Raw genomic sequence first — 18,831 nt, 5'->3', positions numbered from 1 at the left:
GATGTCTGTTGGGATGCCTAGGTTTCTGGGTATTCAACAGAAACTGTTTGGTCAGCATCTCATTTCTCTCCCTGATGGGGAGTATTCTCGCCTCATTATGCAGATGGTGTTCTGGGGACATAAGAAGACAGTCCGTGGCGATTCTGAGAGCAGTATTTTGGCAGGCCTGTAGTTTCTTCCAGTGGGTGGTTTTTAGGCTTGGCGACCATATGGGTGACGCGTAGCACGTAATCGGCTGGCTAATTGCTTTGTATGTGGTCAAGAGCGTTTCTTTATCTTTTCCCCAGGTACTGCCAGCAAGGGATTTGAAGATTTTATTACGGCTCTGAATTCTTGGAACAATTGCGGTTGCGTGCGCACCAAAATGTAGATCCTGATCAAACGTCACACCCAAGATTTTGGGGTGTAGGACAGTCGGTAGCGTAGTGCCATCGACGTGGATGTTCAATATGGTCGACATTTGGGGCGTCCATGTTGTAAATAAGGTCGCGGAAGATTTAGTCGGTGACAATGCCAGGTTTCGCGAGGCGAAAAAACTGGAGAGATCAGGGAGATAGCCGTTTATTTTATTGCATAGCTCATCGATCTCTGGGCCTGGTCCTGTGGCCATTATTGTGCAGTCATCGGCGTAGGAAACGATTGTGACTCCTTCCGGTGGTGAAGGTAGCTTAGATATGTAGAAATTAAACAAAAGCGGGGATAGGACACCCCTTGTTTAATTCTCCTTTGTTTTGATGTTTCGTTTCTGAATTGCACCGATGCCTGCCGACCACCCAGATAATTTGAGGTCCACCTTTTAAGACATGGGGGAAGGGTAGACCCTTCCAGGTCTTGCAGTAACGAGCCATGGTTGACCGTATCAAAAGCTTTTGATAGGTCTAACGCTACGAGTACTGTTCTATGGTGGGGATATTGATTCAAACCGCAATTTATCTGGGTGCCAATGACATTCAGCGCGGAGGTGGTGCTATGGAGTTTTCTGAAGCCATGCTGATGAGGGGCTAGCTGCAAATGTGCTTGGAAATAAGGGAGCAAAATGGCTTCAAGCGTCTTTGCCACTGGCGATAGGAGAGATATCGGACGATATGACTCACCTACGTTAGCTGGTTTCCCAGGCTTTAGTAGCGGGACCACCTTGGCCATTTTCCATTTCTCGGGTATGACAAAGGTGGAAAGAGACAGGTTGAAGAAATGGGCTAAATATTTGAAACCCTCTTTCCCTAGGTTTTTAAGCATCGGCATGGCTATGCCGTCTGGGCCCACTGCTTTGGATGGTTTTGATGTCTTCGCTTAATGTATTGAATATTCTAAGACCTTTATAAAATATATTATTTTGCGATGATGTTTTGCTATACTTCTGTAATCTTAAGTCTTTAACGTTTCTCAGCCCATATGGTTGCACTTCTCCAACATAGAAGACCTTCTCTGCTATGTAGTCTGGTATTTTTCCGATAGTAGTCTGATATATATATATAGTTGAACAATACTCAAAATGTGGTTTAACTATTGTGTTATAAATTTTTATTGTATTTAGCACAGATAAGTTCTTTCTAATTCTTCTCAAGAAACCAAGTTTTTTTTCTATTTTTTTTTGCACGCGTTTTCCATGTCTTTTATTACACCGAGGTATTTAATGTTATCTAATTTCTCAATCATTTGCCCGTTTATTTCGATACTATCCTCAATGCTCATATTAATTTCCATTAGTTTCGTTTTTTGCTCATTTAATTTAAGTTTATTCATTTTTAGCCATGTATTTTTTCGGTAATGTCTTGTGCTAATTTATTTTTACATTCTCTCGTAGTTTCACCTACGCTGTATATTAATGTGTCATCGCCATATAACATGACTTCGCTGCATTTTACCACATTGCCTATTTCTTTTATATATATTATGAATAATAATGCACCAAGAATTGAGCCTTGCGGGACTCCTATGTTCACATTTAGGTAGTCGGATTCATACCCTTTCATTACTGTGCGCTGCTTTCTATTTTTTAGGTAGGACCTAAACCAGTTTAGTTCACTATTTTGAACTCCGTACATATATAACTTTTGCAATAGTATATCTCTGTCTATTGTTTCAAAAGCTCTCTTAAAGTCTAGAAAAAGGGCCATAATTTTTTATTTTCATATCGTTTCCACTCACTTACTACATGGTTTACAGCTGTTTCACACGAGTATTTCTTTCTGAATCCCGATTGGTATTTCATAAACAATTTATTCGATTCAAAATAGTTTTCTAACTGTATTTTGACAGTTTTTTCAAGAACTTTCTCTAACGTCTTTAATGAGTTTATGGGTCTGAACTCATCACAGTTTACTGCCTTATTAATTTTTTCAAGTGGACTAATCATAGTTTCTTTCCATATATGAGGAAACACTCCTTGCATGAGGGAATCATTAACTATTTTCAGTAGGGAATCACCAACTTTATCCCAGTTGTCTAAAATCATTTTAAGTTTAACTCTTACATAATCTCTATTATTTTTTAAGGATTTGCATATATTTTTCAATTCTTCTAAACTTATTTTCATGAATTTGAAAATGGCCTAAGCTTTTGTGGTTTTATCTACATATTACACATGGTCAATCGAATTTCTTATGTTCTGTACACTTTCAACAAAAAATTTATTGAACTCATTAGACAAGGTCGTTTCATCACAGTATTTTTTATCGTTAAATATCACATAGTCAATTTGCTTTTTGTTCTGTTTTAATACTAATTTTTTGATCTCATTCCACATTTGTTTTCGACCTTTCACTCCTAAAATTTTTTTGTTTACGTAGTTCTTTTTCGCTTTAATAACTTCCTTATTGTAATTATTTCTTGCACTTTTGTAATTTATCCAGCTATGGGTTGTACTTATTCCTTTAGTTTCTTGATACAGATCATATTTCATCTTCCTTAGACTCCGGAGATGGTTGTTGTACCAATCATTTATTTTTTTCCCGCATGGAATAACTTTCTTCTTCATAAACATCTTTATTGTATTTTCGAAGCTTTCGTCAAATACTTTAGCACCACTGTGCACATCATCACTTCACAAGGTTAGCTTTTGCCTGCCTAGCTCGTGAGCAAATTTGGCTTTATCATATTTAAAATATATTATTTCTTCAAATGTTGTACTACGCTCAGTTTTCTTAAAGTTTATATGGAATTCAATGAGCTCGTGATCTGATATTTTTAGGTAACTATTTAACTATTTAAAATTTCTCAGGAAAAGCAAAAACCTTATATTTTTATATTCAATATATGGAGAAATTACTCTTTAGAACGCACCCCGTGTGTAGTTTGATCTAATTTGAAAGATAGGAGATAGGTTATATATCAGTTTATAGTCACAATATTATTTTATTGCAAATTTTTTTTATTTGTTTATAAGTAATAATAAAATGTTACGTATACGCACCGGCACTCACATTTTAAGGGGTGCGGATATACTTCCGTGTAATTGGTTGGAGTTTAATTAAACAACGTGCTTATCAATAAAAAATATTATAGCGAATGATATCATGTATAGCACATCACCAGGCCCGCCGAGAGGGTGGGGGGTTGCTGAGGGGGCCCGCGATTTAGAGGTCTATGACACTTCTTTTTTAATTCAGTAGAGTCTTTAGTTGTTCCATGTGCAATTTTTAAGCCGAATTTCAAAAGCAACGAAAATCTGCATTTTGTTTTAATATTATAGTGAAGTGTGAAAAATAAAAACATATATATATAAAAAAAATAAATAAAAAGAAAGGCTAAAATGTGTGTTACTTGGTCGCCGGTGTTGGAAGAGACGCGCCGGTCGATTTTGTTCACATAAGTTGCGTAAACCTCACGCGGTGGTTGGAACATAGGTTTGGTTGCGTGGCAAATTTGTCAGCTTCCGTTTTCATATTCGCGACTCTGCATCCGAAACGAGTATTTTGGCACCCTTCTCAATATTTTAGGACGTGTAATAAGAGTGTCATGCTGTCGTATAAAATTACCGGAACGAAAAGTAGTTTCTTCAAACAATTGTACTTGTGGGAAGATTTTAGAATATACATATAAATAATTTTACAAATAAATTAGAATTTTTAAATAACTATTATGTATATTTTGTTTATTCATATAATATTTTATTAAAAATATATTAATACTAATTATATACAAAGAAATAAATAATAAAAGCGATGCAGGGCTTGAATTACACATTCCGTGATCGAAACGGCAATCGTACGAATAAAGATTACGTGACTGATCGCACGTATGGCAATATTGGTATTATGAGATACGTTCAGTAACGCATCGTAATTTATGACAGATAGTAATAGATTGAATGGTGATTTGTAATAGATATTTTGACAACTAAATGTCATCTTCTATTTGTAAATAATACAAATTATTTATTTACATGTGGAATAAATGCTTAAAAAATATTCAAAAACAAGCTACAAGGAAAAACAAGTGGTGATTCCAAGAAGTTAACGCAGGTAATTCTAGTGATGGGTGCACAGTGCTTTTACAATAAATATAAATAAGAGGTGGTAGAAAGATCCTCCTAGTTGCCAAAACCAAATGTTTCATTTACCTGAGGCTTCTAGTTTTCGGACCAATTTGTCCGAAATCGTTAATGGTGCAGGAATCGAATTGTAGCCCAATTATGTAAGGCAACATGACACATTCATCATTAAAATAATAAAACAACTTGTGCTGATCTCATAGGCAGCGGGGCAAATTTGTCAGCTTCCGTTTTCATATTCGCGACCCTGCATCCAAAACGAGTATTTTGGCACCCTTCTCAATATTTTAGGACGTGTAATAAGAGTGTCATGCTGTCGTATAGAATTACCGGAACGAAAAGTAGTTTGCTCAAACAATTGTACTTGTGGGAAGACTTTAATCTGTGCCGCTTACGCTGGAATACATTCCCCTTTTGCATAAAATAGAGATTTATGTGCTCTTTGTTATATGCAAATATTATATGTAACAATTTAAAACAGGGGTGGACTGCTAATACTCATCCAACAATATCAGAAGAGGCGTCAAAAGACATTTTTTTGTTCACATAAAAAAAATTTTGTATAAAGGGGTTTTGCACGGCTTTAATATCGACCCCAAACAGGTGTTTCACCAGCCGAGGTAGTATTTCATAAGCGCGGCCGAATCTCGCCCATGTATATAGGTTTGCTGCGCAAAAATACATTCACATACTATGGGTAATTTTTCGGGTTTTCAAGAATATCTTTGGATAGACTCAAAATATGTTTTCTCCGCCTTCGGATCAATGATAGAGGGGTCAAGGCGGGTTCTCTGCCACCTCACGATATATTTGGAAGTATATTAGCAGTCGTCCTTCTTGTAAATTATTCGTTATTGATTGAATGATTGATTGATTTATTTAGTAATAATAGGATTACTTGTAATTACATTGATATTATTTACAAAATTTGGATATGCTATTTTCTTACAAAATCTATACATTTTCTCTTGAATGATTTAATATTTTGCTCTTGTTTGATGTCTTCGCTTAATGTATTGAATATTCTAAAACCTTTATAAAATATATTATTTTGCGATGATGTTTTGCTCTACTTCTGTAATCTTAATTCTTTACCGTTTCTCAGCCCATATGGTTGCACTTCTCCAACATAGAAGACCTTCTCTGCTATGTAGCCTGGCATTTTTCCGATAATAGTCTGATATATATATAGTTGAACAATACTCAAAATGTGGTTTAACTATTGTGTTATAAATTTTTATTGTATTTAGCACAGATTAGTTATTTCTAATTCTTCTCAAGAAACCAAGTTTTTTCCTATTTTTTTTTGCACGCGTTTTCCATGTGAGGAGAAGACCATTGTCTATTATTACAGCGAGGTATTTAATGGTATCTACTTTCTCAATCATTTGCCCGTTTATTTCGATACTCTACTCACTGCTCATATTAATTTCCATTAGTTTCGTTTTTTGCTCATTTAATTTAAGTTTATTCATTTTTAGTCATGTACTTATTTCGGTAATGTCTTGTGCTAATTTATTTTTACATTCTCTCGGAGTTTCACCTACGCTGTATATTAATGTGTCATCGGCATATAACATGACTTCGCTGCATTTTACCACATTGCCTATACCGTTTATAGATATTATGAATAATAATGCACCAAGAATTGAGCCTTGCGGGACTCTATTTGTTAGGTAGGACCTAAACCAGTTTAGTTCACTATTTTGAACTCCGTACATATATAACTTTTGCAATAGTATATCTCTGTCTATTGTTTCAAAAGCTCTCTTAAAGTCTAGAAAAAGGGCCATAATTTTTTATTTTCCTATCGTTCCCACTCACTACATGGTTTACAGCTGTTTCGCACGAGTATTTCTTTCTGAATTCCGATTGGTATTTCATAAACAATTTATTCGATTCAAAATAGTTTTCTAACTGTATTTTGACAATTTTTTCAAGAACTTTCTCTAACGTCTTTAATGAGCTTATGGTCTGAACTCATCACAGTTTACTGCCTTATTAATTTTTTCAAATGGACTAATCATAGTTTCTTTCCATATATGAGGAAACACTCCTTGCATGAGGGACTCATTTGCTATTTTCAGTAGGGAATCACCAACTTTATCCCAGTTGTCTAAAATCATTTTGGGTTTAACTCTTACATAATCTCTATTATTTTTTAAGGATTTGCATATATTTTTCAATTCTTCTAAACTTATTTTCATAAATTTGAAAATGCCCTTTTGTGGTTTTATCTACATATTACACATGGTCCATCGAATTTCTTATGTTCTGTACACTTTCAACAAAAAATTTATTGAACTCATTAGACAAGGTCATTTCATCACAGTATTTTTTATCGTTAAATATCGCATAGTCAATTTGCTTTTTGTTCTGTTTTAATACTAATTTTTTGATCTCATTCCACATTTGTTTTTGACCTTTCGCTTCTAAAATTCTTTTGTTTACTTAGTTCTTTTTTGCTTTAATAACTTCCTTATTGTAATTATTTCTTGCACTTTTGTAATTTAACCAGCTATGGGTTGTACTTATTCTTTTAGTTTCTTGATACAGATCATATTTCATCTTCCTTAGACTCCGGAGATGGTTGTTGTACCAATCATTTATTTTTTTCCCGCATGGAATAACTTTCTTCTCCATAAACATCTTTATTGTATTTTCGAAGCTTTCGTCAAATACTTTAGCACCACTGTGCACATCATCACTTCACAAGGTTAGCTTTTGCCTGCCTAACTCGTCAGCAAATTTGGCTTTATCATATTTAAAATATATCATTTCTTCAAATGTAGTACTGCGCTCAGTTTTCTTAAAGTTTATATGGAATTCAATGAGCTCGTGATCTGATATTTTTAGGGAACTATTTACCCTCACGTCTATTGCTTGAATGTTGCTAATTATATAGTCTGTTAGAGTTTTCGAGTAACTGGTTACGCGGGTATGTTCTTTCACATGTTGCTTTAGACCATTGTCATTCGAAATACTTTCAATATTTCTTTTATACGTTCCTCGCTTATTCCAGTCAATGTTAAAATCTCCTGCAATCATTATATTGCCTGACCACTCCATTATTTCTTCAGTTTTTGCATGAAAAATTTCAAAGAATTCCTTTTCGGAGCTACTGGGTGATCTATACACAGTCACAATAATCAAGTCAATATTTCCACGCTTGCATCTACATGCCAACAGCCACATCTTTGATTGGATAGAGTGTTCTAGTACCTTTGTAACTTTCCAATTGCTTTTATAATATAATGTCACTCCTCCGGTATGTATGGAGTTAGATACACAACTTTCGTTTTCTTCGATACAAGCCGTCATATGTGTTTCAGTTAGAATAAGAAAATCCATTTCACTGCTGCTAATTAGAATTTCTATATGCTCGAGATTGTTCATAAGCCCTTGTATGTTTGTGCAAATTCCACTTTTTTGCATCGAGCTTATTCAAATAAACTGGACACAACTTACTGGTAGTTGCATGACTTTCGTCGAGTCCAAGCTTCAGCTTCTGATTTGCCCTTACACAGTTGATACATTTATTTACTTTTTCTTTATCACACTCATTTGTTTTATGTTTGCCCAAGCATTTCAGGCACACTTCATCATTTTTACATTCTGCACCCTTGTGATTGAATCCACGAAATTTATAGCAATATATCACATCAACATTATCACATTATACATTACACCTATCCCATCCGACATTAATCTTTTCATTAGTTAGGACCTTTGGAAACGATTCGACTTCGGTCTCAATTATCGCTTTGTAGTATTTATTATTACCTTTTTTATTTCATACGTCGTTACGTACTTTAAGTGGCTTTTTTCGAGTATGCCGTTTTGCATTCTTAATTTTTCAATTAGCTCTGTCTCCTCATGTTTAAAACTCATACGTGAGATTACAAACCTGGGATTTATTCTACTTGGAACTTTAACTTCATAATCATCACCGATATTTTTTTTGTAGTGCACATTTAATTTTTTCCCGCTCAGTGTTATCTTCGCTTTCTATTATTACAACGCCGTTTTGTTTATTTTCTATATTCAAAATCTTAAGTTGCTTTGGATCCAGCTTTTTGTTCAAATCTTCTTTTGTTTTATCACATTTTTGATTTGCCATAGGCTTAAGAATTATTGGCATACTTTTTTTCATTTTAGGTAAAACCGGGTTTTTCGAACTAACTTTTAACACATCTGAAAATGATTTCTGGCAACTTTGGTTGTTTACAATTTTCTTTACTCACCACATATTTCATTATTTTCATTCTTACTGCTCTCTAACTCTTTGCAGATTTTTTCGCTTTGCAGGTTGTTATTGTAATAAAGATGACCACAATTTTTATAAGGTGTTCGAAGAAGCGGTACCCTCGGCTTCCTTTACGTTGTTGTTCAATTAAAAACTATGTAAATCTGTAAAAAATGTAAATTATTTTTTTTTAGTTATTAACGATTCCCGTACACGGTCAACTCAAAGTTTCGATGAAAAGGAGCCCGAAAATATCGAGTGCCGAAATTCAGTTTGTCAATGCAAATTTGGCTATCAAGCGAATAGGGAAAGGAAAACTTGTATACGTGTGGTATCAAACAATAAAAGTGAGTAACAGTAACTTAAAAAAATTGTAATTGTAGAAACTTCCACTGCTTTGTCCCGATTGGGTCGAAATTGGTTGTTGTTGTTATCAGTGCTTCGCCTTTTTTAATAGATGTGACCACTCACAAATTGTCATCAGTATACTCTAACGGAAGTCATAGGAAACTGGCAGTTTCAACATGGGTGGAGCAGAGTGAAAGGGGTGTTTGGAGGCGTTGGTTCCATATTGCAATTAAAAAGATGTTTGGTGGCATGTAGGGAAACACTGCAGCAGGAATACATTATTAATGTCGGGGTTGAATCTGGATATTTTAGCATGTTACAGATCGATTAACATGTAGAAGACCTTATACAATCAGATGCTGCACGAGAGGATCTGAAAATGAAGGTTCATCAGCAAATAAAGGAAATTCAAACAATACAACAGCGTAATGACGATCTGATAGTAAATATCGTCCATATTTATAATGCAACCAAAGATTTGCTATTTTCATTAACGTATTAATTTTATCTTTTGGCATTAAAGAAAAACACTTCTGAGTTAATACAGCTTAAAGATGAAGTTGACGTGCGTAGGAGTCTAACGATAAATTCAAAGAGTGCGAAATCCAATGGGAAACATATAAAAAAAACTCGAAGAATATATCGATTTATTTCATAAATTCGTGGAATTTTCCGAATTTTGAGTGGAATTGTAAACTTTAAACTGGTTCAATTCTTATTATATACTGACATATAATATTCTAAAAAATAACGAAAATAATTTAAGTGAAGCGACGCTCGCTGTGACAAGGTTTTCAAGGCGCCACCCCGTCTTTCCAAGAAGAAAAGTTGGGATTATTCCACCTCTTGTATACTAACATAACGCCAACTTTTATCGTGGCAAATATTTAACTTGTTGATTACATTTCATTTTGGTTACAACAAATTTAAAATTTCTCAGGAAAAGCAAAAAACCTTATATTTTTATATTCAGTATATGGAGAAATTACTCTTTAGAACGCCGTTGTGGTTGGTTCTAATTCTTTCATATTTTTACTGGGGTGATTTGAATATATCATACCAAAATCTGTGAAAAATCTGTTGGTTAGGGCCTTTGTGAATTAAGCTAACGATATGTGCCTGTAAGATAAACAATAAAAATAATAACAAATTGTATCAGGTCTTTTTGTATTTATTAGCTAAAATCAAAAAGTTACTGCAGTTGCTACAAATAGGACTGGAATTCAATATATATATATATATATATATAATAAATACTATCCTATAAACTATAAGAGACTTTTTCATTCAAAATTAAAATATGGTTCAACGTTTTCATTTCAGTTTTTATATACATACCCAACAGGCATTTCTGTAAATGTTTTGAAAAGTAACTTAAAGTAAACTTTTTGTGTTAAATTTTATATAAACGTTTTCAGTATTTAATATTTTTTAAAAGTTTTGAAAGTAAATTGTAAATGTTTACAAAAAAAGACGAGAAAACTATTTGTCAATATTTTTCAACTTGGAAAATTTCAAATTATTTTCATAAACGTTTATTCATGATAGGGAATGGCTTCATTTAAACCGTTTCCTGGATTCTCCTGCAACCCATTCGAATTGTAGCCATTCTTCATTTAATATATGCATGACATTCAGTATTACTTCATATGTATATTTATATATGTATTTGTTAATATTAAATATTAAAATGATTGAAATAAAAATTATCATTTATAAAAAGCTTTCTTTTAGAAATTACATTTGTAAGTTTAAAAGCAACGAGCCGTTTCGATTATTTCAGGCTTAATTCTAAACAATTTTTAAACAAAAAAAATCAAGGTTTTGTAAGCGTTTTAGAATGGGAGAGAGACAAACACATGTGTACAAAATTTAATGTCTTTATTCGGAATCGAAAGATGGATTTAAGTCCCGCTTCCTCAGTTCGATTTCTAAATCGTTCAGGGCACAAAAGCGTTTGTGTTTTTCTTCCCTGATCTGTAGCGTCCGCTCCTGGATTTGCAACATCCGCTCTTGAATCTCCACGAGTCTGCCAAGCTTGTCATACATATTGAGCTTTGCCTCATTTGCGGATTTTAAATTTTGCTCCAAAAGTGTTAATTTTGGATTCTCACCAACTTTTCACCTCTTCGAAGTGGACGGGGCATTATAATCTTCAAAGTGATAATCAGTAACTTTGATCTTTCGTGTCGATGTTATTGGGTTGTTGTCCGATTCGATTTCAATTTCCTGAAAAAACTCAATGGCTTCAAAGTCCTTGCTTACTTCGTTTGGAGATTCAAGAACGTGTTGAGAATATGCCTTCGAGATGTTACCCCAGGTTTGCACTGTTTGCAGACCCTCAACCGTCGCTTCTAACCCACTTGCTTCAATTATATTTACACCGCTGAAGTAATTAATTTCTCTTCGTAAGGTCCGCCAATAGTCCGAGACTTTGAGCTCCGGTTAAAGGTCAGTTTTCGTTTGGCTTGGTATTTTTGGTCAGCATATGTCTAAAAATTATAAATATCATAAGATTACATATTATCATACCAGCAGATGAGTTCCGATCGATTGTTTGATTTACCTTTCTCCACATTGTTGCATCCTTCCCGCAATCTTTGAGATGTCGCCTTTCCTTGGGTACAGTTTGGAATAACGTTTTTGGCCAGGTTGCGGTGCTACTGCGTAAACTCTCCCATAATTTCAATTTACTCATAATAAAATAAATGTAAGGCGCGATAACCTCCGAAGAGATTTTAGGCCGAGCTTCTCTTCCAATTTGCGTCGTGCTCCTCTTGATTTTCCCTACAAATTGTCTGGACGGGCCCTACATGTTTTATGCCGACTCCGAACGGCATCTGCAAGGCAGATGAGTTTTCACTGAGAGCTTTCCATGGCAGAAATACACTGGGAACGCTTCCCAAACACTGCCGAGGGGCGACCCCGCTTATAAAAGTTCTGTTCTAATTGAAAAACCTTATTTCTAAAATGTTGATGTGTTGATGTGGCTTTACCCGGGGTGTGAACCCAGGGCATACGGTGTGGTAGGCGGAGCACGCTACCATCGCCTTTTGCTTATAGTTTAGTTTATTTAGATGCGTCCTTTGGGGAAACAAATATTTTATATTATACGCACTTTTAACTATTTTTTATTGATTTACTTACATCATTATTCTTGAAAATTTCGTTTTTAGTTGTGGTAAGATCACTTTTCTTTTTTAAATACAAATTTAAAACGTTTCAACTATTAATTTATTCGTTTATTTTCAAACCACAACAAATTTTAAATGCACTCGAACGTCTTTTTGCTATGGTGTGGAATTTTTTGACGTTTACGATTTGTTGTGTACGTTCACTGACCACATAATACCGAATTTCGATTGCAGCTATACGTTCACTTATCACCTAATATCACGGAATACGTAATTCGGGCCCAGGTTAATTATGTACAAAATCAAAAAGGAAAAAGACTTAAATAGTAAAAGGAAATGGTGAAATATATCAACAAACTACTATTTACAACGCCAATCTTAAATATATACAACCTATACAAATTTATAAAATAAATTATGTAATAACGGAATTAAAATAAATAGGTATAGAATAATACTTATGGACTAAATCTTCTTTGTTTATAATGTGTATGTCCTCATCTATAAGTTCAGCTACTAAAACATACCTAATCCAGATGAGAACACAAGGGGCTCTATAATAGCGTTTCCAAATTTTGTTAAAACTTGAACTACCAAATTATTTTCGTTTTGTTGGTTGACAATTTTTATAGAACCCAATGTACTTCTTGAGAAGAAACTATCCTTATCATTGTTAAAATTTATTATAAATTTATCATTTTTAAAAATTTTACTACAATCCGTAAAATTTCGTCTTTCTTCTATTCTTAAAAACAATTGCTGCCGTATCTTAGACGGATTGTGAATTTGGTTTTTTTTAATGTTTTGCATATAATTCTCAAATTTATATGCTGAAAAAGAATCTAACGGACCAAATTGTTTTACGCAATCGCTTAAATGCAAAAGGTCGTAGACATTGAAACTAATTAAATTCGCGCCAAAATAATTACTAAATAATTTAACAAACTCCTTTAACATTTCATTCGCAACATTAGATTCTACTTTACAAGTCTCACAGGAGATAAGTCCAATAGCGCAATGCAATAAAAGAAAGTGATAATAAAGGTTGTCCGGTATGAAGTCTTTAAAAACGAAAATGCTAGAATACAATAAAAACTGCCGATTTCCAGTTGCTTAATTGGTCTAGATCACGGGTTCTTCCAGAAAACTCAGAGGGAACGTAATTATTCAGAAACATCAATTTTTCGTTCATTTTCGGTACGTTCCCCCTTTTAATAAGCAACCGGAGTAGTTTTTTAGTTACTCCTAAGTCCACTTAATGCATGGGTTCTAAGGGAAACTGAGACACCATGCCAATATTTACGGATTCTAACAAAATCTCCCTCTGCTTATGGAATGACAAATCTAGCCTATTTTTAAATGAATCATCTGTTTCTTAGCTCGCCCACTTTTTGGGAAAGGCACACCCGATCTAAATGATGCCCCATTTGCAAACATTTCGGGCAGCTATTTTTTGCTGTATGACCCTTTATCCCAGGTATAAATCGCCGAGCTGGTGAATCGCAAGTAAATAGCCTAACACTAAATTCCTTTAACAATTGTCTAGATCCCACATTCACCCCATTTTGTGCTAAAGTGCCTATCTCTTCGCAAAATTCTTTTAAAAAATCATTAACATCGGGGGGCTTACTCATCCCTGAATAACAAGCTATCATAAATGGTTCCGAATTGGGGAAATCTACAACGTCGCCCAGAATTGGCCATAATACCCTGTTAGAACTTTTGAAAACTTTAAGCCCATCTATCCCCACATCTATTGAAATTCGTTCTAAACTTTCGACAAAATCAAATTATTTAAAGTAAAAATTATATTCAATCCCAAAATACAAAAACTCGCCCTCTGAAAAAGAACTAATACCGAATACCTGCTTGTACCCAGAACTGTTGTAGCGTCTACTGGCAATCCCTTAAGTCCTGCTCCATCCAAAGAGTGCAAAAGATCAGAAATACTACTCTGGGATGTTTTATTTTTAAATGCCCAACCTTTCAACGCTAAACGTACCCTTCCCGTCATGTCCGTGGGTCCTACCTCGTCTACACTATCGTCTAGTTCACCATCTTGAAATAAATACCCCTCATATTCACTATCGCTATCATATTCACTATCGCTGTCATGACAGGAAGGAAGTTCCCCACCAGCGCACGGTGCATCATTGGCATATGAAATATGAGACACCACCCCTCTACTTGTTGATGGTACACATCATCACTATCTAAAGAAATCACCCCCTGCTAGTTGATGGTAAATTATCGGTATCTTGCCCAGATTATTCATTTAGTTTCCTAAATTTTTCTTTTAATCCCCCAAATTATGCAATTTCCCTGCTCATTAAATTTGAGAATGTTCTCTTGTTCATCGTTATAATTAATAACAATACTAGTGGGGGATGGTACTTCATTTCTATCTAAAGAAACTGCCCCCTGCTATTTGATGGTAAATTATCGGTATCTTGCCCAGATGATTCATTTAATTTCCCAAATTTTTCTTTCAATCCCTCAAAATATGTAGTTTCGCTGCTCATTAAATTTAAGAATGTTCTCTTATTCATCGTTATAATTAATAATAATAATAATAATAATTATAATAATAATAATAATAATAATAATAATGGTGGAGACTGAGCTCAGGGCTCCACCGGGGTCACAAGGTGGCGGATCGTGAACGGCCTCTAGTAGGTTAGCTGCGAATAACCAATAAGCAGTCCCCGACCAAGACCGACCATAGGGGAAGATGTGGCGCAAAAGGCCACACATACCCAATGAATCTTGGTGGCAGTGCGAGTGGGTGTCGCCCTAAAACTTCAATAAGCATCCTCAGGATCGAGTCCAGTAAGATCCTGACGGCGACAACTGAAAAAATGTTAAGGAAAAGTACGCTATGGGCTAGCGTGGACGGTATTCTACCATCTTAGTAGCCGAGGGTGACACCTCGTCGAAACGGCTGATGGGCTAATATCGTCTTCGTCTCCGTCTCGTTAAAACCTTGGCAGGTCTCCAAGTACGTTCGAAGCCACGTCACCATTAAGTTGGCGGTGCAGGCTGAGTTGAGATAACTCCTGACTTACGCCGGATTCTGGCTCTGAACACAGACTCTCATAAGGACCTGTGTCAACCCTCGCGTGGCCTAACCACGGGAATCTAAAACGGCTAGAGCAAACAGCAGGAAAGTAGATGCCACCCCATCTACCCCTGGACATCAAGGCGATGGCAATGACGGGCGGGAAACTTCCGTATGCGGTGCAACACCGGGGAGGACAAGTCAAGTTGACCTCCTCGAGTATGCAAGGATGGTGCTGCACAGCATGCAGGCTGCTGCGGCCAAACAGAAAAAAGTGTCGATGGACATAAAGAACGGCATGGAACAACTCGAAGAGACACCGAGTCGCATAAGATCTTTATTAGAGGGTAAATGCGCAGAGTACACCGAATCGAAAGCGGCTCGCGGGAACAAAAGAGCACGAACGAACTCTGGCTCACAACCGGGGGCCTCGGAGGTCAAGAAAAGTGTGCTGAGGGTTCTGCGAAGACAATCCCGTGCGAGGCCTGGACGACCGTACGGAACCGGAAAGCCAAACCACGCCCTGAGAAAGAATAAAGGACACCACCTGGGAAAGCCAAGAAGGCAAAAACAAAAGGAAAGCCCAGAGAGAGACGGGCCGCAACTTTCGCAGTTAGACCAGCCCAGGGAAAGAACTACGCCGAGGTCGTAGGAGCTATACGGGGCGAGCTTCGGCCTGAAGATACAGGGACCGTCATACCCTCCATCCTAAAAACCAAATCCGGGAGTGTACTTATCGAAACTGCACGTTGCGGCGATAAATCAGCTTTCATCCAAGTGATAAGAAGCGCTGTTTGAGAAGCGGGCGAAACAAAGCAGCTTACACGGCGAATGCGGATAGACGTGCTGGGCGTGGGCTGCTGGCAACAGCTGAAGAAGTTGCCAAGGCTGTTATGAAAGCTGCTGGCGGGGAAATGACGGGACAGGTCCGTGTGTCTATTTTCTGGGCAAACCAGCGCGAACAGAAGATGGCAGCCATTGAAGTGGACGAAACTGTTGGCGTACTAGCCAAGGGCAAGATCTGTATCGGCTGGCTGCAATGCAGGCTTAGACAGAGGGTAGACATGCAGCGATGCTTCAGGTGTCTAGGCAAGTGACCAGTTTCATTCAAGGCAACCTGAACCGAAGCAGGTTAGCCGACAGTCTGCGGGACCAACTGGTTCCACAGCCAGATATGCCATCATCAGCGAACCTTATAGAGTCAGGAGTGACTGGCGCGTAGACTTAACAGGTGCTGTTGCGATCTGGATCGTGGACGCTGGCACCCACGTACAAAGCCGTGTAGTCGGAAACGGCTACGTACGCCTAACAGAGGCGCACGCCACATTAGTGAGCTGCTACCTGTCCCCAAATGTTCCAATTCAAGGGTTTAAAGATAAGCTAGAAATACTTGAGACGATTTCCGTGATGAAACCGGTAACGTGGTCGTCACTGAAGATTTCAATGCTAGGGCTGTTGAGTGGGGAAAGTCCCAGACTAACTCCAGGGGAAGGCTAGTGCTAGAAATTACTGCCCGATTTGGATTGGTCACTCTGAATATCAGCACGACCCCGACATATCGGCGACCAGGCTTTGGACATTCTATCCCATATATTACATTAGTATCGGAAAACCTGCTGTCAAAGGCGGCTGGATGGAGGGTGATAGAGGATCTCACGGGTAGTGACCATAACTACACCACCTCCCATCTTATGACTCAGGGCAAAGTCGGACAGGGAGACCGCCCCGTATTAAAACAAAATGGAACGCCTCCAAGGTTGACGCTGCAAAGTTCTCAGCGTACGACAGATAGTCGACAGTGCCGAGCGGCGAACGCTATGATAGAAGCCACCATGCGTTGCCTGAACCACGCATGGAAGACCTCAATGCCATGAAAAGGGCCTAGGAGAGGTAAAAAGCGAGTGCACTTGTAGAGTAGCGAAATCGCCGATCTAAGGAGGGTATGTCACAGAATGCGAAGGCTGCAACCCGCGCACGCAGCAGGCCCGACGCGCTAGAGCATGCGGAGGTATACAAAAGAGCAAAAAAGGTTATCTGTGCCGCCAGAAAGCAAAGCAAACTTAATAGCTGGAAAAAGCTTTGCAAAGAAGTTGATCGTGATCTCTGGGGACAAAGGTATAAAATAGTAATGGGGAAATTCCGCCCACCGAACCAAACGATGGATGAGGGAAAGGTGCGAAGTATAGTAGATGCTCTGTTTCTCACTCGCACAAGCAGAGAGGGTGACCACGTCACCCACGAAGACCACGACGTGCAGCCTTTCAGTGAAGGTGAGCTAAAAGCGGCCCTACACAGAATGAAGGCCGGTAAAGCGCCAGGACCGGATGGGATACCAGCTGAAGCAATAAGACTGGCTGCTAAGAGCAGTCCTGAGTTGCTGCTGCATATGTATAACAAATGCCTGGAAGCCAGGATCTTTCCAACAGGGTGGAAGACAGCGCACCTCGTGCTAATCCCGAAAGGCAAGGGAGACCCGAATCAGCCGTTGTTTAAGAAGGTTTTCATCATTTTCCCGGCCGTGTCGAGCATGCATAATGGTCGAAAAGACCTCCCCATCGTCTTTGATGATGAAAAACCTCCTTAAACTGCGGCTGATAGCAGCCACTGAAGATGGAGTACGTCTGCCCCATCGGCAGCGTGGGTTCCGGAAAGGTCACTCCACAATAGATGCCATAGCCGAGGTTATAAATGTGGTAAGGAAAGCCGAAACCGCGTGCCACCAAGCTAGGCCGGTTGTCTTACTGGTCACGCTGGACGTGAAAAATGCTTTCAATAAAGTCAGGTGGGACGACATACTCGATGCTCTGAAACACTCTTTCAAGGTACCTCCTTATATACTAGCCATATTAAGGGACTACCTAGAAGATCGCTGGCTCACGTACGAAACAAATCAAGGTCAGAGAAAGGTGAGGATAACAGGCGGAGCAGCCCAGGGATCGGTGTTAGGTCCCGACCTCTGGAATGCTTCGTATTACAGCCTCCTTAGATTGCACATGCCAGAAAGTGCATTTCTTGGCGCTTTCGCGGACGACGTGGCTGCAGTAATTACAGCACGAAACTGCGAGCTGGCGTAGCTTAAATTAAACCAAGTAATGCGCAGTGTAAATAGATAGATGAGTGACCATGTACTTCAGCTTGCGACAGCGAAAACTGAGATCAATATGATGGTTGGGGAACAACAAGTACACACAGGCAGCTCCACAAAATACCTTGGGGTGAGGCTAAATAGCAAGCTAACCTTCTCGGAACACTTTCGAGGAGCCCGCGAGAAAACTGCACACAGCATAGGATACTTAAATCGATTAATGGCAAACATAGGCGGGCAAAGGCCATTTATAAGAAAGCTGATTGCTTCCGCTTCGGATTCTGTACTCTTGTACGGTGCAGAAATTTGGGCGGATACAATGGAATTCCGAAAGTACCGAGCAGCTATTACTTCTGTCCAACGTAGAAAGGCGCTACGAATTGCTTACCGCACGGTATCCGCAGACGCAGTTCTTGTTATGGCGGGAACCATACCTATACATCTTCTCGCTGAGGAGAGGAAATCAAT

At 37.8% G+C, this 18,831-nt stretch overlaps 1 protein-coding gene across 1 annotated transcript in view; it reads right to left on the bottom strand.

Annotated features, from left to right (window-relative positions):
* The window catches only part of LOC137237012 (uncharacterized), a 156,851-nt gene extending 147,764 nt beyond the window's left edge, over nt 1-9,087 (bottom strand). Inside the window, exon 1 of the mRNA XM_067760144.1 lies at nt 8,737-9,087. Within this exon, the coding sequence (XP_067616245.1) occupies nt 8,737-8,757 (21 nt within the window). The 5' untranslated portion in view covers nt 8,758-9,087. The remainder of the gene's footprint in view (nt 1-8,736) is intronic.
* Nucleotides 9,088-18,831: the final 9,744 nt, after the last annotated feature.

The sequence above is a fragment of the Eurosta solidaginis genome, chromosome 1, assembly GCF_040869045.1.
Source record: "Eurosta solidaginis isolate ZX-2024a chromosome 1, ASM4086904v1, whole genome shotgun sequence".
Taxonomy (NCBI): domain Eukaryota; kingdom Metazoa; phylum Arthropoda; class Insecta; order Diptera; family Tephritidae; genus Eurosta; species Eurosta solidaginis.
Note: the sequence above shows the minus strand (reverse complement) of the source record. Positions and strands in the feature narration are given on the sequence as shown.